The 21,409-nt window shown below is 41.5% G+C and overlaps 1 protein-coding gene across 1 annotated transcript in view; it reads right to left on the bottom strand.

Annotated features, from left to right (window-relative positions):
• Positions 1–21,409, bottom strand: part of si:ch211-207d6.2 (sickle tail protein homolog) — a 90,995-nt gene continuing 69,586 nt past the window's right edge. Inside the window, exons 17-24 of the mRNA XM_057858170.1 lie at positions 20,238–20,433; positions 20,080–20,154; positions 19,745–19,898; positions 19,584–19,668; positions 15,593–15,742; positions 10,982–12,328; positions 8,433–8,543; positions 1–1,259 (exon numbers count right to left, since the gene is read on the bottom strand). Coding sequence (XP_057714153.1) covers positions 588–1,259; positions 8,433–8,543; positions 10,982–12,328; positions 15,593–15,742; positions 19,584–19,668; positions 19,745–19,898; positions 20,080–20,154; positions 20,238–20,433 — 2,790 coding nt within the window. The 3' untranslated portion in view covers positions 1–587. The remainder of the gene's footprint in view (positions 1,260–8,432; positions 8,544–10,981; positions 12,329–15,592; positions 15,743–19,583; positions 19,669–19,744; positions 19,899–20,079; positions 20,155–20,237; positions 20,434–21,409) is intronic.

The following is a 21,409-nucleotide window of genomic DNA, read 5'->3' as shown; positions in this document are numbered from 1 at the left end:
TTGACAATTACAGGCCTCTCTAATCTTTTCAAGTGGGAGAACTTGCACAATTAGTGGTTGACTAAATACTAAATACTTATTTGCCCCACTGTATCTACATACGCAGCCTTGTTCAGACTGGCAGCTAAAATCTGATTATTGGCCCATCCAGATTGAAACTGGATGACTCTTTTGTAGTCTGAAGAAGCGTCGCAGTCTGAACAGCGCAAATCGGTTTCGACGGTCTGTGATGTCACTCTATGCTGCCTCCGTTGCCACCCTGATCTGTCAGGGTGTGTCAATAATGTGGCCCAGTCTGAACAGGACCAAATTCGATTTGGACACTTGCTAAAGATAGTGTGGACAGTCAGATTTGAGGAGGAATAAGATTCAAATCAGATATGCCTGCAGTCTAAACGCAGCCTAAATATCTTGTTTCGCCAAGTCAATCTCAGTTGAAACCGATGTCTCATTCGTTTCACATGATGAATAGAATTGCGATCTTTACATAATGGATATAATTGAAGCTTTTCCATGTGATACAAGCTTGCTCAAAAGTTTTCAGACTCTTTCTGATTCACTTGAACAGTTTTAAAACAGATGTGTTATCATTGTGACGCACCGGTCGCGCTGAATTTCTTGCCGTCGCTCGGCGTACCGGGCTCGGAAGACCGAGCGGTCCGCCCTCCGTGACTCGCCGCCGGGTGGAGGAAGGACGAGGAGGGAGACTGCGGCGAGGACGAGGACGAGGTGGGCGAAACGGAGGCGGAAGACGACGACGAAGAGTACGACGAGGAGGAGTAAGAGGTGAGCTGAGAGATGGCGGCGGTGGCGGTGGCCAGCGTCAGGCGACGCTGCTGCCGACGTTTCCCCCCGCCGTCGCCGCTAACGGGGGACGCTGACGAGACTCTGCCGGACGAGGGGAGCAGACGACTCAGATTCAGAGAAGGGATTAAAGACTTGTGAGGGGAGGAGGACGGGGACGGGGATGAGGTGCGATGTTCTCGGGGGCAGAAGAGCGCCGGCTTGGAAGGAGGAGACAAACGGGAGGCGCCGGAAGGGGGAGGGCAAAGAACTAAGTTTTTCCCAGAAGCGGTGGGTGATGAAGCAGAAGAAGAGGAGGAGGAAGAGGAGAAGAAGGTCTGGAGGCTATCTGCGGCATCTGAGCACTGAGAAGAAGAAGACGAAGGGGCTTTCCCGCAACTATGGCGCAAGGCCGGGATCTTAGACGCACGTAAATGAATACAATCTCCGGCGGCTTTACTGCCTCGGCTGTCGGCCTGCAAACAGGGAGACGGTACCGTGTGTCACTCCAACTCGTGCCGTCTGATGTGTTTACATTGACCACTTCAGACGTCCGATCTGTTTCAAGGCCCATTCAGGGACACAACAGTGGACTGCTGTTCATGAATTGAGACTTAGGACCTTTAACCCATTTATAGAGCAAATTACTTTTTTTCGCCATTAAAAAAACTTAAATATGAGCAATTCTATGCCCTGTGTTTAAAAAAAAAAAAAAAGTAGCATGAAAGGGTTCACTAGATATGTATACAGTGTATCACAAAAGTGAGTACACCCCTCGCATTTCTGCAGATATTTAAGTAAATCTTTTCATGGGACTGCACTGACAAAATGACACTTTGACACAATGAAAAGTAGTCTGCATGCAGCTTATACACTCACCGGCCACTTTATTAGTTACACCTATCCAACTGCTCGTTAACACTTAATTTCTAATCAGCCAATCACATGGTGGCAACTAGGCATGTAGACATGGTTTAAGACAATCTCCTGCAGTTCAAACCGAGCATCAGTATGGGGAAGAAAGGTGATTTGAGTGACTTTGAACGTGGCATGGTTGTTGGTGCCAGAAGGGCTGGTCTGAGTATTTCAGAAACTGCTGATCTCCTGGTATTTTCACGCACAACCATCTCTAGGGTTTACAGAGAATGGTCCGAAAAAGAAAAAATATCCAGTGAGCGGCAGTTCTGTGGGCGGAAATGCCTTGTTGATGCCAGAGGTCAGAAGAGAATGGCCAGACTGGTTCGAGCTGATAGAAAGGCAACAGTGACTCAAATAACCACCCAGCAGAAGAGCATATCTGAACGCACCGTACGTCGAACTTTGAGGCAGATGGGCTACAGCAGCAGAACACCACGCCGGCTGCCACTCCTTTCAGCTATGAACAGGAAGCTGAGGCTACAATTTGCACAAGCTCATCGAAATTGGACAATAGAAGATTGGAAAAATGTTGCCTGGTTTGATGAGTCTCGATTTCTGCCTCGACATTCGGATGGTAGGGTCAGAATTTGGCGTCAACAACATAAAAACCATGGATCCATCCTGCCTTGTATCAACGGTTCAGGCTGGTGGTGGTGCTGTAATGGTGTGGGGAATATTTTCTTGGCACTCTTTGGGCCCCTTGGTACCAATTGAGCATCGTTGGAACGCCACAGCCTACCTGAGTATTGTTGCTGACCACGTCCATCCCTTTATGACCACAATGTACCCAACTTCTGATGGCTACTTTCCGCAGGATAATGCGCCATGTCCTAAAGCTGGAATCATCTCAGACTGGTTTCTTGAACATGACAATGAGTTCACTGTACTGAAATGGCCTCCACAGTCACCAGATCTCAATCCAATAGAGCATCTTTGGGATGTGGTGGAACGGGAGATTCGCATCATGGATAAGCAGCCGACAAATCTGCACCAACTGTGTGATGCCATCATGTCAATATGGACTAAACTCTCTGAGGAATGTTTCCGGCACCTTGTTGAATCTATGCCACGAAGAATTGAGGCAGTTCTGAAGGCAAAAGGGGGTCCAACCCGTTACTAGCATGGTGTACCTAATAAAGTGGCCGGTGAGCGTATAATAGAGTTCATTTATTTCCCCCCTCAAAATATACCCATTAATATCTAAACCCCTGGCAACAAAAGTGAGTAAACCGCATGGGAACTACGTACATCCCTAAATGTCCAAATTGAGTACTGCTTGTTATTTTCCCTTCAAAATGTCATGTGATTTGTTACAGGAGTGCTGTCAGCTTTGCTGCAGAGACTGAAGAGGTGGTGGTGGTGGTGGGGGGGGGGGGGGGTGAGCCTGTTAGTTCCGCACTCTACAAAATTGGTGTGCATGGCTGTCACCCCAGGAGGAAGCCTCTTCTGAAGACGGTACACAAAAAGGCCCGCAAACAGTTTGCTGAAGGCATGTCAACAAAGCACATGGATTACTGGAACCATGTCCTATGGTCTGATGACATGGGCGGGCTTTCTTGTGTACCGTCTTCAGAAGAGGCTTGTTGACGACAAATACTATTGAAATAACAACAGGGAAAACATACATGCAGTACTGACCAAAAGACCTTTTGGGTCTTAATGGGTGACACATTTAGAATGTGTTTGTCAATTTTTTTTTGACAAAGACAACTCAGTGGATGCTGCTTGACAGAGGAAGGAGCTATATTTCACGCAAACGTGCAGGAATACAGATAGAAGAGACAGTCCACTGTGCGAAGGCAAAGTCGCAGAGGGAAGGGGGGGGGGGGGGGTCCAACAAGAGTAAAGACGGAAATAAGTATAAGGAATCATGCAACATATTAGTGCTGTACGATATGATGACATGTATTGCTAAAACAGTGACGTGCATTCAGGGGAGGCAGAGCCTCACCTGTCATTTACAGAAAAAATAAAAATGTAATTATGATATCGAGTACATTTGATTTTTTTGTTATTTGGTACATAGACTTCATTACTATTGATATGTCGCTTCGTCATTCTTTGCTTGACGCCTTATCAGAGGGGTCCGAGCTTTATTTAGGAATAGCCGAAGACGGCACACGCTCATGTCGGATTTAAGCTTGGATTTCCTTACAATTGGATTTAACTACGAAAGCTGTACCACATACAAACAGGAAGGATTGTCAGACGTGTGATTTGTTCAAGGATTCACTGTAAATATTATATTTTTCGTACCATGCGATCGTGATTCAAGCATTTACTCACAGGAATTTTCTTCTTTGTTTACACATGGAGGTGGCTAATTTTTGTAACTGACTAGCCTCATAGTTTACTTTTAACCAAGAATCGAGACTGTTTTATGTCCATATCTATAAAGAACTCGGGGATTTAAGCATTTATTTACAATAATTTTTGCCACAAAAGCTCTGTTTACGCCAGGCGGCCGCTATAAGTTGTGATTGTATATAGAATTTATTAATAATCTATTTATGATCCCCTCCTCGCCTCCTACTACTCCAGCGTCTCTTAAACGGATCGTGCATAATGTGTGAAAAGGAACCATTTCTCGTAGGCACCGTCTAACTGTTTGCATTACTCTAACACACGTTATATAATTAATCAGGAAATAGTATCATTTTCATATTTACGGTAGAACTGCACTACTAATATAAGATAAATAGCACACCATAGTTTAATGAGAAGAAATAGAAGAGATACACAATGCAGTCTTATCACAGAAGCCCAACACGTGCGTCACGAACAAGATTGACGCACCAACTCTTGCAATCAGCTCTCCCAGCAAACTCAAAGGACAAAGCGCTTTGTCCTAAAACAAGTAGAGACAGCCCGGACAAAAAAGTTGATGGCGGGCGTCCCATCCGCGCACGAACCTAAGCCGCCCAAAACCGGCCACAGAGGGGAAGACCCAAAAGCAACGCCCAGACACACCTTCGGACACACCTTCGACACGGCCCGCTTCACCAAGGACTTTAAAAAGACTGGACACTGAGATAACACAGATTTTGCTGCTCGTAAACATGTAGCCTTGTTTTGGATCCAGAATTGTCCCTCCGTCGTCTGTTTTTGCCTTGTGTTTTACCATTGTCGACGAATAAATTGTCAACCTGCTTTCGGCGAGTCTTTTTCAAACTTTTGGAACATGGAGTCAGTACAAAGGGTTAATATCAGAGGTGGACGCGCGTAGTTCTGCCTTCCCGGTTGGCGCGCGCGGGGGCAACATCGGCAGAGCGGCACTTTGTTCGGCTGTCGCTGTTTCAGTGCGCCTTGGCCAGGGGGGCGAATTTCAACACTTGTTATAAGCTTTTTGTTTACAAATGTATCGAACACGCGACGTGCTGACAACTTTGTTTCTTTATTAACACATGGAGCTAACAGTACGACCACAGCTTGGGGCTCTCGGCAGGAAGTGGCGTCTAATGGCGTGAGGAAATGTAGTTTTTTCACACAAGCGAACAGAGTACAAAGCACCACTTCAGTGTTGTCCCGAGACTACATTTCCCATCATTCACTGTGTGACCTCCGCGCTCACTGATTCGCTGCCAGACATTAAAAGCAACTTGTCACCTGTCAGCGGCTCTTGTACGTAAAACACAAACTAGAAGGCTATCAAGCGATCACCGTGAAAGAAACGCCGAACCATACAAATGCAATGCAATGCTTGAAGCATCAAGGTGGAAATACGTACATAATACAAATACAAATAAATGTGCACAAACTCACCGGCGGTGTGTGTCTTTTACGGCAACGTGACCGTGAATTACCGCGACGCCGACCTGCTTATACGCACATCCACACCCCTTTCTCAATTGACAGTGGAATAACCCTTTCGGACAAGATCGTAGATGACGCCCAATTTAAACACGCTTAACCTAGCGAACGCAACAACAACTATGATCGGGGATTGCCACGAGTTAACTTTCGGCTAACGTTGCTAGCTTATACTGTTCATTGCACAATAGTTGGCAGCTCTTCTTTGACAAAGTCATCAGTCATCTATCCAAAAATCACACTTACTTTTTGGCAAATCCTTGATCAAAAGCAGACCGGTTAGGAAGCAGGCATCTTCAAAGTGTTTGCAGCAGAGAACACTACTCGATTATGGCGTGAAATTCATTCGCTTCGTGCGAGCGAAAGATGTCCATTTACGTGCCCTGCTATCCTTTGGCCACTCATACAACTTTTCGTTTGAGTGAGAACAAAACATCGCCACACACCGCCGTGGCATCTTACTGAGAAGCAATGCAACAAACAATACTGTTAGGTTTTGTGTTTGTTTTCTCCTAGTGTGACTTGTCCCTGTGATTGCCCATTGATTTCACCTAATGTGCCTTCTCCTCGTGTATCCTCCTGTGCTCACCTGTTCCTTGTTGTCTCCTTACCCCTTGTCTGCGTGTATGTATATAAGCTCCCATTTTCTGTTCACTCCTTGTTGCGTCATTGTCTATGTTAATGTCTTTATGCCAGTGTCCATTCTTGCCCGTTCCTACGTCACAGCCCTCGTGTTTCTCGACCTCAGTAAGTTTTTTGATACCCAGCCTTTTGTTAGTAACCTGAGTTTTGTTTGCTACTGTGTTTTTTGGGATCACATCAGTTTTGGTTTGTACTTTGTTTTTCTGTCGGCATTAATTAAATTACTTTTGCACCGCCTTTTTGACTCGCTTCCTTTTCCCTGCACATGGGTCCACACACCACCTGCCTGCCCCGCGTCCCTGACAAATACAGTGTGTATGGCGGACTTCCCTCGCAGTTCCCGGAGTGACGTAATTTCCGAAGATTGCCGAAGAAAAGCATTTTCATTGTCAAGGGCATTGCTATGGGTTAAACAAAGAATCTGGAAAGGTTGCGTTAAAAAAAAAAAAAGGAAAATATGCTTATAACTGTTTAGCCATTGATATTATTCAAAAACATGGTTGGCCAACCTTAGTTCACATTTCTGCTTTAAGGTCAATTCACAAATAAGATGAGTTGTCATAACTAGAGATGTCGATCGGGTCCGATCACGTCATTTTCAAAGTATCGGAATCGGCAAAAAAATATCGGACATGCCTTTTTTAAATATATATATATATTTTTTTATTAAATCCTTTTCTAATTGTATTTAACGTTACAGACATAATATGTTACACTCATCCAAAGTCTTTAGTTTAGGCTTAAGGGAGGGTTATCAAATTTATCCCGTTAACGGCGGTAATTAATTAAAAAAAAAAATTATCACGTCAAAATATTTAACGCAATTAACGCTTGACCCACTCACGCATTGTCGCGTTCAATCTGTAATGGCGCCGTTTACCTATTTATTTATAGAGCTAAAAGGCAGTGTAAAATGAGTAGAGTGAATTTTGGCAGCCTTTGGAGCTTTTTTTTTTAATTGGCTAAAGCCTTACAATCCCTCTCCCTACGATTAGAAATCTCGTGGGAAGCAATGTGGAGAAGAAAGGTAGTCATTGATCTTTTTCTTAACACCCTATGTTTTTTCCCAACGCAGAGAAGATATATCAATTGGTAGCACTACGCACAGTCATGGTTCCACTTCCCATCATGCATTTGGCCATGGTTACAGTACCATTTACTGAAAGCTCAACAAATACACTAGATGTCAATATTTAGTCACAATATACAACCTTTAAGAATTACAAGTCTTTCTATCCGTGGATCCCTCTCACAGAATGTTAATAATGTAAATGCCATCTTGATGATTTATTGTCATAATAAACAAATATAGTACTTATGTACTGTATGTTGAATGTATATATTCGTCCGAGTTTTATTCATTTTTTTTTAATGCATTGCCAAAATGTATTTGATCGAGAAAAATTATCAGGAATGATTGGAATTGAATCGGTAGCAAAAAAAAAAAAAGCAATCGGATCGCGAAATATCGGGATTGGCAGATACTCAAACTAAAACGATCGGAATCGGATCGGGAGCAAAAAAACATGATCGGAACAACCCTAGTCATAACTGTATGAATGTATTATATATAGGGCTGTCAAAATTAACGCATTACCGGGCGTTAATTAATTTTTTAAATGAATCACATTAAAATATTTGACACAATTAACGCACATGCCCCGCTCAGACAAATTTAAATGACGGTACATTGAAACACTCACTTGTTGTGTTTTATGGAGTTTTGCCGCCCTCTGCTGGCGCTCGGGTGCGACTGATTTTCTAGGCTTCAGCACCCATGAGCATTGTGTAAGTAATTATTGACGTCAACAATGGCGGGCTACTAGTTTATTTTTTGATTGAACATTTTACAAATTTTATTGAAACGAAAACATTAAGAGGGGTTTTAATATCAAATTTCTATAACTTGTACTAACATTTTTCTTTTAAGAACTACAAGTCTTTCTATCCATGGATTGCTTTAACAGAATGTTAATGTTAATGCCATCTTGTTGATTTATTGTTATAATAAACAAATACAGTCCTTATGTACCGTATGTTGAATGTATATATCCATCTGTGTCTTATCTTTCCATTCCAACAATAATTTACAAAAAAATATGGTATATTTTATAGATGGTTTGAATTGCGATTAATTCATTTTTAAGCTGTAATTAACTCGATTAAAATTTTTAATCGTTTGATAGCCCTATTATATAGTCATAGTAAAATTGTCCCATATCGCACAGCACCACAACGTGTACGGCATAGCATTGAATTGCACGCTAGATCATCTTTACCTGACTGGGTTGCTTCTGGGAAGCCTGCTGCTGGACTTTGCCCGTCTTTTCAGGTGAGCCAGAAGAGCGGCGTAGCCTGGTATATGTTCGCTGGGTAGAAGAACCGGAAGCCTGGAAGGGTCAGTCGCAAACAGACACTTTTAGGTGGAATCAAACAAAATCGTTCTTGGAACAAAAAACCCAGACGGAGTTAGATGTGAAGGCTTCGGTGCCATTGACGGTGATAGACGTCCAATCCCTTTGGACTGGGAGGAGTGACTGAATCAATGTAGAGGTGGGTAGTAATTTGATACATTTACTCCGTTACATTTACTTAACTAAAAAGTATTTTTTTGGCTACTCTCCCAACCTCTGTGTAGTAGGAAGGTTGTTGATCTCTTCCCTTATGAGAGTATTATTTTGCTAAAATTATTGTGCGGTGAATGTTAGAGCTGTCAATGTCAATGGCAGCCTGAGATTTAAAACAGAAACCCATGGATACCACAAGAAAAGGTAAAGAGATTTTCATCACAATGATTGACACATATATAGCACACATAGCTAGTCCAGAACGCAGCAGCAAGACTTTTAGCAGGAACTAATAGAAGAGAGCACATCACCCCTGTGCTCCAAGTCCTTCACTGGCTTCCAGACGAGTTTAGAATTAAATTAAAACCCTCCTTCTTACATTTAAGACCATTAATGGTATGGGGCCATCTTATCTCACAGATGCTCTGGTTCCATACCGTCTCAACTGAACACTTCGTTCTCAGACTGCAGGTCTACTGGTAGTTCCCAGGGTCTCTAAAAGTACAGTAGGAGCTAGAGCCTTTAGTTACCAAGCTCCTATCTTATGGAATCAGCTTCCAGCTAATATTAAAGTGAATGTAGCGGCAAAGGGGGTGTGAGACATCAATAGAACCGTTATGTGCCAAGATAACAAATATTGATAATGTTAACAAAAAAATCAATCACATTAATGAGCAATTATCGAAAATAGATCAAAAATGACGAACATTCCCGAAAGTGTTCCGGAAACAGCCGAATGGGGCGGCGACGTCACGACAAGTGATTGACAGTCGAGGCGGAGTCAGGTGCCATTGTTTTTTAACGACGAGAGAGTAGCGTTGGGGTTTGTTTGACGAAAACATCTCAAAAATGGTTCAAAACTGCTGTGCTATGTGGTGTACAAATAGTTATTTATCGGAATATAGTATCCATGAGTTCCCGAACGCGAAAAAAAAAAGCTGGACTACGCAGACGATGGGTAAAGTTCGTCCGTGCAAAGAGGGCTAATTTTCTAGACACAGCCTCTGGCACGCTTTTCTGTGGTGCGCATTTTCCACCTGAAAGCTTCTCGAACTATGGACAAGTGAAATCGGATTTTGCTAAAAGATTGCTGCTCAAAGGAGATGCGGTGCTGACCATACACGCGCAGCGACCTAAATGTCCCAAGATATCAAGAAAGAGGACGATGACTAGCAAAGGAGGCTAAAGCTAAGCAAAGGAGGGGAGCAGCCAAGCTCGAAATGGCCAGAGTGAGTACTCTTTTATAATAAAAAAATGTCACGCATTGGATACAGGACTGGACAACCCTGTATATTCGTAAAATATATAGAACAAATCCTCTGATCCCATTCATATTTGTGTCTGTTGGCAGAGCGAAAAGCTATGATAGCGCAATAAATGATAATTATTCTGTGCATTCCTTCATTTTGCAGTCACGGTGTATCAGCTTCACAAAAAGAAATGCAAAACAAATCATTGGTGTTTCCCACACGATCTGCTGCCGATGTTTCATCAGTGTCATTGCTCCCTTCAATGACCGTTTCATTACGCTGCATTGCCGTTCGTTTGGGCTCAAATTGGTAACCTAAAACACCGATTAAAGCTTCATAACTCTCCTCGTCACCATTAGATGAACATTCGTTACGTCCTTCTACGTCAGATTCGTCGCTGAAACTAGAAACGAAATTGTCTGCTAGAAACGAATATGTGCAGGACGAACACAATGCATCAGCATAAACAGCTCAAAACACCCCTAATTCTCCCCTCACTAGAAGGAATTCTATTGATGCAGACAAGTGCTGCCCCCCTAGTGGCCGGTGGCACTCTCTTCACTTGTCGTGACGTCACGCACACAATCTGCCAGATCTCGGGCGCCGGTCGTTTTAGCTTGACAATCGAGCCAAATTTCTCTCATTTTCTTGTGTGTAATTACACGAAGTGGCATGATATGAATACAAAAGGTATGCGTTTATGGATAAATGATGGAATATTAAAAATTTCCCAGGGCACTACATACCCTTTAAAGAGGCCGACACAGTCTGTACGTTTTCACTTTACGAGACTACTTCCAGAACCAATTAATTTCGCGAGTAGAGGTACCACTGCCCCATTTCTAAGCAAGATGAGCAGAACAGAAACTAAAGGAATACGTTCAATGGCAGAAACAGAGTACAGAAATCCGTTCAACTTAGAAAACCAGAAATTACTAGAAACCAGCACAAGTCAGATGCGCGAGCCCATCACCAAAGAAGCAGAGCAGCTACGGACCAAAAATGTCCGACCTGTTTCTTGGGGGAAGATTTCACAGTGTTGGTTGGAAGCTGCGCTTTGACTCTTTTGCTCTGGGGTGAATTTAAATTCTTGTGGATGTGAGAGGCCGGCCTCTTCGACGGGCTTCCTGGTAGCTTGGTAGCGCTTGAAAGATCAGCTCCGTCTTGAGTTTTTTGGACGTCCGCGCTGATTTGCAACTGCCGAATGGACTCGTCCAGACTCCCAACGGCGTCGTCGGTTCTCTCTTCTACCTCCGACTTGAGGTCGGACCCTTGTTTTGTGAGATTGTCCATGTCCTTCTGGTTCTCGGTCGCTATTCCATCGTCAAGAGTCTTCTTTGCGGTTTTCGATCGTAGGGCCTTGCTAATTGCCAATAATTTGCTTTTGGGGAACTTGAATTTAAACGGACGGTTCGTCTCTGCCTTTTTTAGTAAATCTTCTTTGGCGCTATCTTGGTTTTCGTCAAGTGGAGCATCCGTATGTTCCAGATTTTCTGATATGTGGATGCGTACGCCTGTATTTTTCACATCTTTGTCCAGCGTTTCCTCCTTGTTCTCTTCCGCAACGCCATCTAAAGGAACCGTCCGCTCAAGATCCTCATCATATTCAAAGATAGTTGACAGACGCTTACAGTCTGAATCAAAGTCCACACTCTCATTTAAGATAACGACGGGCCGGCTGTCACAATCATCGCCGTCCTGAAAAGCGAGGTTCTCGTAAGCTTGACACTCGGCCGTTTTGTCCAGATCTTCATTTGCAGACCGTAGCTTGACTCTGATCTTGGAGATTTGATGGGCAATCTTACTAGACGGAAGTGGAGGAGGGGGAGGTCCTCCATCATCCAAAATATCAGGACTCAAACTTCCTTCTTCATCTAGGCATTCTTTGTCCCCAGATAACTGCAACTCTAAACAAAAAGGTTTCTCATTTGGTGTCTGTTTGGCGACAGCTTTATCAATTTGATCAGGTTTTACAACGCCAATCGATTGGTTATTGTCTTTTTGCAGAGCAGTGATGGTTAACAACTTATTTTCATCAGTAGTCGGTGAATATAGGATTTCCTGATTCAACCTTAGAGAAAAGCTAGAATCTTTCACGTTGTCACAGATATCAACATTTTGCAGGGCTACGCTATTTAACTCGGGTATCGGTCTTTCGTGGACAACGTTCCCATCTTCTTTCTGGTCAGGAGCACCGGTATCTTGTCTAGGTTCACCAGATTTGTCATTTACAGCAGCCAGTGAATGGTTATTGGAAAACTCTACAGGTGGCGCTTTTGCGTGGCTAATTGGAAGGATTTGTTTCTGGGTTTGTTGTCCAACAGGCAATTTGTCACTGCATGATGCTTCAATTGCCACCTAAAATCAGATTTAATTCGTCGCTATTAAAGAAGTAGTTCAGAATTTTTGACATTAGGCTTAATCTTCGACTTAGCAGGAGTTTAATTAGACCACAGGTGTCAAACCGGTCCGCAAAGGGCTGCAGTGGGTACTGGATTTCATTCCAACCAAACAAGAGGAATACCTTTTCACCAATCTGGTGTTTTACAAGTGTAATCAGTTGACTGCAGTCAGGTGCTGCTTATTTTTGTTAGGTCTTGTGTTGTTTTTTTCCTAGTGTGACTTGTCCCTGTGATTACCCATTGATTTCACATGGTGTCCCTGCTCCTAGTGCATCCTCCTGTATTACCCAGCTGTTTCCTCGTTGTCTCGTTACCCCTTGTCTGCATGTGTGTATATAAGCACCTAGTTTCTTTTCACTCATTAGCCACGTTTACATGCTGACTTTTATTCATACCGATTCAAATCATTCCGAATGGAAATTTCACATCAGCTGTTTACATGTCACTTCATCTATTCCGATCCAGCGTTTACATGTGTCTGCCTTTATTCCGAAAGGACGTTTGACAACTGCCGTCTGACATGCGCAGATTAATCAAAACAAAGCGTCACGTTGCAAAACATGGAGATCGATCGTCAGATCAGCTGCTGTTTTAACTTTTCCAGTGGAAACAAAACTTCAGAATGATACGCCATTCATTTAAAAAGTTAGGTGGATGCACTGTGCGTGTGCTTGGAAGCCATGTTGCAAGTGACGTTACTTACGTCACCAAGTGACGTCAGTACGGAGCATGCGCAGAAAGAACGCAACCAGACACCATTCCGCTTCCCTGTTTACATGATATAATTTTATTTCTAATCGGTTTGGGAAAAGGAATATTCCACCCCAGTGAATCGGAATGAAATTCCATTCGGTTTGGGCCTGTTCATTCCGAATGAGGTGTTTATATGGAACACATTTATTCGGTTTGAACAAATATTCCGATTGTAATTGGAATATTTGGCTCCATGTAAACGTGGCATCTGTCAACGTCAATATCTTCGTTCATGCCTGTGTCAATTCTTGCCCGTTCATTCGTCACAGCCCTCGTGTTTCTCTGCCTCAGTAAGTTTTTGATATCCAGCCTTTTGTTAGTAACCTGAGTTTTGTTTGTAACTGTGTTTTTTGGGATCAACTCATGATTGGGAAAATATTACATTCTGTTTTTGTGATGTATGATTGCTTCTGTGACATAGATTGTAACAACTTCTATTGTTTTTCCCCTTGTTCCCATAGTTAGGAGACGCGCTTGAGAATCTCACGAGATAACTTGTTTGGACACACCTGGGTCCCATAGTTACATGCCTAGGTCCCATAGAGATCACTTGTTTTGCACCCATAATATTCACCACATGTTGGCATCTGTTGCAGCACAGCTCATTTGTCCCATGTGAAAAGCCCTTTTCAAGGGGGCTGAACCAAAAGTAGTTTAAATGTTTGTGATTGGACGGGGCCGCGCCGCGCGGGGGCGGAAGTTGGTCTCTCCGCCTCCGGAGGGTGCGTCCCTACAAAAGCCGAACATTTCCGGGCGACCAGTGAGGTCTACCAGCGGGTCACGTACGGATCACCTGGCTTTTGTCCCTTTGCCGCTTTACTGAAGTGTTGTTGGCTTTCCACTCGTTTGTCACGGTAAGCGATTTTCATTGCTAGGGGACACTTGGTTGTGCTGTAACGTAGCGCGGGGATTCTGGAGTTGACAAACTCAAATCTAGCATCACGTTACCATTTTTTCACTTGTTTTTGATATCCGTTTGCTTGCTCTTGTGGGATTGTAATCAATAAATCTAATTTATTCTGCACTTTCTAATCAATAAACATCATCTATTGAGCAAAAGTGTGCCTGTTACTGATTCACCGCGAACCTGGAAATTTCAGAAAAAAACTCAGTTTTGGTTTGTACTTTGTTTTTTTCTGTCGGCCTTAATTAAATCATTTTTGCACTGCCTTTTTTGCCTCGCTTCACTTTTCCTGTGTTTGGGTCCACACACACCTGCCTGCTCGCATACCTGACAATTTTAGCAGAAACCTCATTGGTTGAACTGTCTGTGCTGGATCTGTTGGAACAAAGACCAGGACCCACTGCGGCCCTTTATGGAATTGGTTTGACACCCCTGAGTAAGAATAAATGAATGAGAAAATTCCGTGCAGTTAGTTATTTACAGTGCTGGCCAAAAGTATTGGCACCCCTGCAATTCTGTCAGATAATGCTGAATTTCTCCCAGAAAATGATTGCAGTTACAAATGCTTTGGCAGTAATATCTTCATTTATTTTGCTTGCAATGAAAAACCACAAAAGAGAATTAAAAAAAAAAAAAAATTAAATCTTTATCATTTTACACAAAACTCCAAAAATGGGACGGACAAAAGTATGTATGTGCTGTATGATTGCTGTCAACTTGTGTTTCGAAGCCTTCTTCCAGCCTTTAAAATGGAGTCAGTACAAGGGGTTAAAACTAAGGTGAACGTGCAGAGTTTGGCCTTTTGGCCGGGTTGTCGGAGTTCTGCCGGCCCGGGTCTTTGGAATTGCGCTAGCTAGTGATTCTAACGTGGTGCTAAGGATGGCAAAATCCTCAACTGTCGTTGCCCTGACAACAGTACCACCCGAAACTCTCCCACCCAACCCACAACAGAGAAAAATCCTTAACAATGCCCAAACACAATCTTCTTCTGGACCACAGCCTGCCTCACCAGAGCCTTTAAAAGACGATGTTTAACTGATCGTTGTCATTTTTCTCAGAAATCTTTTCTTGACTTGTGTTACGGTGACCCTGGACCTAGTATGCCTCCTCGCTTGGGTCTCTCTGTGCTGTATGATTGCTGCCGACTTGGAATAAATTTTCAACTTGTGTTTCGAAGCCCTTTCCAGCTTTTAAAATGGAGTCAGTACAAGGGGTTAAAACTAGGTGAACACGCAGAGTTTGGCCTTTTGGCCGGGTTGTCCGGCCCGGGTCGTTGGAATTTGGCTAGCGTGGTTCTGGTGGTTCGGCTGGCGTGTTTCCGGCAATCTGGCTAAAAGGTCAGATTCCTTCACCCGACTTCACGAGTTGCTTCAATCAGACGTCAACTGACAAAATGCTAGCTTAGCCACTCCATAGCTCTGAAATTAATAATAACAAACTGCACGGAATTTGTTGAAGTCAACTCCACCGTTTAATTAAACTCCCGCTCGGGACAAACACATTTAAATTTACAGCACAAGGATCGTTGAACGTCTATCAACGTCAATAGCACATCAAACATACCTGCATTTCTTTCAGGGACCTATTTTTGTCATCTTCCTCATCATCTTTGTTTTCTGAGACGACAGAGGTTTTGGGTTTGGGTTTGACCTCAGGTGGGTGTCTTAGGGGTTTCGTTTGAGGAAGAACAGATGGTGGTTTGTCGCTCACACCCTTACAAAGATTAACCAGAGACAAGAGAATATATTTGTGGGCACACTACAAATAGTTGGTAAGTAGATGACAAAATGCTCGCTAAGAATGATGGGAATGAGCCACAAGAAAATAGTAACATAATTAAAAATAATAAACACAGTTTCAAGAATTGAAAAAAATTAATATTGACAATAAGTTAAAGTGGAAGCATTAAAGGGAATCTGTCTTAAAGACATGTAGGCTCTACGTTAAATAAATATGTTATGAGAAACATATATTATTGCTATTGATTTAAAAATCTATATTATTTAGCACATGTTTTGACCTCCGGAGCGTGCCCATGTTTTGGGTGCGCAATGCACGCTGGGGGTGATGACACGGTTGGGCTGGAATGGGAGAATAGCTGTGCTAGCTAGCATGACAACTGGCATGATTTTATCACATTCTGCTGGTGGTCGGATTGTTTTGTTACAGAGCTGTGGAATGAGTTCCCGACGTCATACCTGCTTCCAATTCCAGCCCATTAGCAGTGTCTTTAAACCGACCCTAGGCGGCTTGCTGAGATATTGCCTTGCTGCCACTTGACAGTTTGTATATCCCTTCATTGCTCGTTGCATCATTGCCTTGTTTATTACATTTGTCTGCCTTTCCGCAGTTTTCCCAGTTTTTTGTTTTTAATTGATCACGGACCCTTTTCGTATCTCCCGTTTGGCGATCGCGTGTTTTTTTTTGTGTTCAATAAACCCTTTTACGCAATCCCTGTTATTGTTGTCTACCTTCTGTCTGAAGTGAGCGCCAACTGTAGTTACATGATTCAGAAGATCATTAGATATCTTTACATTCCAGCAAAAAAGAAAGAAAAAAAAAAATATATATATATATATATATATATATATGTATATATGGCAGAAAACACAGACAAGACTGAAAAAGCAGTTCCTACTCTTGCACCCCTCTTTAAAAATAAACTGCTGTATTTTAAGCCAAAAGAACTAATGTGTTTGATAGAAAAATATTTGTATATGCTGCCATAGCAGATTCATGGCCAATAAGCCGGACAATTTTTAATTTGCCCGTTTTACCCTGGAAACCCCCGTTTACAGATGTCGCGCAACCGCTTTTGTTTCAACCTAGCCATAAAAAGAAGGCAAGTAATTATATTTCTTATTCAAAATGTCTGTCATTTTTAGCTTAGAATCATTAATTGATGTCTCATATTTATTTAGTTAAAAAAAAAAAAAAAAAAAAAAAAACACTTAAAAAAATTATGACGTCACAATGAAAAATTTGGCGTCTGTAAAAAAAAGGCATGGATATCTACCTCATAAGTATCGCTTAATTGCCATTTTTTTGGGTTACTTCTTGTTTTCCCTGATATGTTAGATGATAAATAATCGATCCAAACAAAAATGTGAAAAATAACGTTTAAAAGGGTAACTATATGAAAAAGAAAATCTCAACCACTGCTTGTTGTCTGCGATTTCTGCATCACGACCCTTGTTGTATGACCATGTTTCACCCATAGAATCTGAAAAAAATCCGGCTTTGGCCATTCACAGCTGTGTCTTGACAGTGATACATGCTACATGGAGTTTTTGGACCGAAACATGAATGTACGCAATAATATCTCTTTAAAATCGTGGTGTCTTTAATTCTGCTCTCACGTGCTCTTGCCTCAAGTTAGGGTTTTGCTGTTTAAACATTATTTTTTTTAAAAACATGCCCTCCTGTTCAAAATTTTTCTTCCCCCAGAATATTGAGATTTTAAGCTTTCCAATGATGTATCATACATGCATAATGGACACTTTTGAAATTTGGCCAAATTGGGGGTCTCAGAGCGGAACTTCAAGTCACCTGAGGGTTTATATATATATATTAGAACTGTGCTGTTTCTGTTTGTACTGGATATATTTATGTTGCAGCACTACTTGATGCATTTAACATTTGTGGCAGGTTATTGAAATGACAATTTAAAAGTAGGGCTGTCAAAATTATCACGTTAACGGGCGGTAATTAATTTTTAAAATTAATCCCTTTAAAATATTTGACGCAATTAACGCACATGCCCCACTCAAACAGATTAAAATGACAGCACAGTCATGTCCACTTGTTACTTGTATTTTTTGTCGCCCTCTGCTGGCGCTTGGGTGCGACTGATTTTATGCGTGTAAGCACTATGAGCATTGTGTAATTATTGACGACGATGGCGAGCTACTAGTTTATTTTTTGATTGAAAATTTTACAAATTTTATCAAAACAAAAACAATAGGAGGGGTTTTAAAATAAAATTTCTATAACTTCTACTAACATTTATCTTTTAAGAACTTTAAAGAAAACTTTAAAGAAAAGTCTTTCTATCCATGGACTGCTTTAACAGAATGTTAATGTTAATGCCATCTTGTTGATGTATTGTTCTAATAAACAAATTAGGACTGCAGCTATCGAATATTTTAGTAATTGAGTAATCGACTGAAAATTCTATCGATTAATCGAGTAATCGGATAAAACAAATATATTTTTAGGTGAAGAGCAATTATGAATATACATGAGAAAACAAGACATTTAATCTAATCTTGAACCATTTTCAGTGAATCACTGTCTTTATTTTCGATGTATATTGTTGAAAACAGCCAACAATTGCATCTCAGATGTAACTAGAATTAAAAAAAAGACTAATTCATTGCTTTCACTCAAAAAACCTTTAGATCTTATTTAAAAAAAAAATTATATATACCTAAAAATGCCGTTACGCTTGATAACACACATCACTTAAAAGTTAGGATTTCCCCCCCCCATGTGTTTCAATTGAATTTCTATTTGTGTCAAGCCATTTTTAAGTTCTAGTTAAGTTTTAAGTTAGTCTAAAATGTAAGTACTGATAGGATTTTGAGTTTTTGCAGTGTTCAAAATAAATGTCTGCGACAGGCTGTATTGGAGCACATTAGGGACCAGTGCTACTTGGTGTTTTATCCAGCGATGACTACTGAGCTAAAATTGATAGTTAGCATTATTGAGTTTTTATTTTATACCCTCATCACTCCACAACGCTATGTTATGTTAAAGCCTGTACATAAGACACGTTAGTCACGCATCGACAGTGGTCATAATATTAGAAACCTAGCCCTCCGCAGGGCTAACGTTACGTGAGCTAGTGACCGTAATGTTCATCTTTATTAGCGCTTAGCGCTCTTTATTAGCACCTAGCGCTCTACTGCTTTAAGATGGCGCCTGTTTACTAACGCTGCCCAGACGCAGCCGAGTCTGTCATTACGCATCTAGTTCAACATACATTTGATCTCTATGCGACTCATCAGACGCTACCTGCTACCAACGTAGCATCGTACGGGCTAGTATTTAGCAACCATCGGCGTCGTTTGTAGCGGCTGTCGGTTGCAGTAAGTTTTTTTTTTTTTTTGGGTGCTTCTTCCTCTACGCACGTGACATCAGCGCGTTGTCCCACATTAAAAGCAGTCCGAGCAAAACGTGATGCTTAGAGCTGTCAAACGAAACGATTACTCGAGGTGAATAAAATTACTCGGATCAGTTTTTAAACTCGAGTTGCTCGAGTATTCGTTTCAGCTCTAAAACAGATACAGTACTTATGTACAGTATGTTGAATGTATATATATCTGTCTTGTGTCTTTCCATTCCAACAATAATTTACAGAAAAATATGGCATATTTTATAGATGGTTTGAATTGTGATTAATTCCGATGACTTAATTTTTAAGCTGTGATTAACTCGATTAAACATTTTAATCCTTTAACAGCCCTATTTAAAAGCAAAACTGTCATAATTGTCCTATAATTTTTAACCAAATGAATCGTCGGTTATCGATATCTCAATAGTGCAAACCCACCTGTTGCCCAAGTGATTCTTTCCTGGGAGTATTGACCACCTCGCCAGCTTTTCCAGGGATTTGCCCAATGGACGATGCATGCATCCTGAGAATATATATTTAGCAATTTCACCACGGAGGTGATGATAGAGCTGCTTTACGCATTAAAAAGTGACAATCACCTTCTTGGGACAGGTGGAGGAGACTGTCCACTACTATCAGGGCTCTGCTTCTTCTCCATGCTGGACCGTCGAGGTTTTTCCATCCGTTTCACACTCGGAGAGGCCGACGGAGACGCTGATGCTTGCGCTTCCGCTTCCCCTGTTGCTAGTGAAGCTAAATGCAATCAAGGACAGATTTCATGGCTGAATTATTTTTTGTGGATTAATACAGGATGATTACATTTGCGTTTGAAGTCTGGGAATATGTAGTCTCCAAAAAGTTTGGGTACATTTTCTTGGAACTTATGTACTTTTTTTAGGAGATTTAAAAAAAAATTTTTTTTAAGACTTCTAACCTGAGGGCTTAAGCTGGCAGGATAGCACTTCATCATTTTGTCGCGCTGCTTTTTGATCCTGACTTGTCATAGCTGCTAGAGTGAATACAAAATTAACTCATTCGCTGTCATTGACGGTGACAGACGCATAACCATGTTGATCGTAACTCAAAGCCAACCGTGTAGCTTGTTGAGAGGTTTCGCCTTTTCGGTCTTGGAAGTTGAGTGTAGATTCAGATCGGGAATGGACTTCATCAGAGTAGCCTGGGCTTCCTGCAGGACCAGATCTAAATTTTGGGTGGCGATTGATGTTTGGCAGGTGCTCGGCTGGCTTTCTTGGCTCAGACGCCCTCCTGTAGGTTCTTGATCCGTGTTCTGTCAAAAGTTAGGATTCATTTTAGAGACTACATTTGAGCTTAGCACAGAGGCTGCAGTTACACTTTCGGCCAGAGGAGGCAGTCGCGGGTAAAAAAGTTACAAGCGCCATGTAGCGTCTTTAAACGAGCTAATTCATTACCAAGTTATCATGCAATTACTTTTTGACTTATTTGACCTATTACCTTTAAACTAATCACGTCTTCTGTTTGTACAGATATCCCTTTATTTGTTCTTGAGTTATTAATAACACTAACATACAACCAAAGGTGGGTAGAAACGAGTTACATTTACTCCGTTACATTTACTTTATACTTCTAAGAGTAGTTTTACAAAGCCATACTTTTTACTTGAGTAGATTTGTGAAGAAAAAACGCTACTCTCACCGGATATGTGATCGTTTTAATTTCATGATAGGAACTATTCACTATTAAACTATTCAAATTAGGAACTATTTTTTTCCACTAGAGGGCACTCATGCTCTTAGGCTGAATGATGATTCTGCTCTGTAGATTTCTTTTCTCTCGCCGAAATTAAAATATATTTTTTGTGCTTCTTTGGTTTATTGCGGTAATGTAATAGTTACATTAGTAAAGTATAATAATAATAATATAGATGACTTTGTGCTGAGAAAAAAATACCATTGTTTAAAAAAACAAACAAACATCGTAACCAATTACTCACAATGTTACTCATGACTTCAGTATTCTTTTCACCAAATACTTTTTTACTTGTACTTGAGTACATTTTTTGGATGTCTAATTTTACTCTTAGTTGAGTAATATAACCGTAATATTCGGATTATAAACCGCTACTTTTTTCCCCTCATTCCCTCCCTTATTTCTTGATTTACTCGAGTTAATAGGTAACACTTTATTATAGGTATGACATGACACTGTCATGGGAATTAATTAATGCTTATGACGGATGTCATTAAGTGTCATACCTCCATTTATGTCCAGTCCAGGTGTTTTAC

This window comes from Corythoichthys intestinalis, chromosome 14 (genome assembly GCF_030265065.1).
Source record: "Corythoichthys intestinalis isolate RoL2023-P3 chromosome 14, ASM3026506v1, whole genome shotgun sequence".
In the NCBI taxonomy this organism is placed as follows: Eukaryota; Metazoa; Chordata; class Actinopteri; order Syngnathiformes; family Syngnathidae; genus Corythoichthys; species Corythoichthys intestinalis.
Note: the sequence above shows the minus strand (reverse complement) of the source record. Positions and strands in the feature narration are given on the sequence as shown.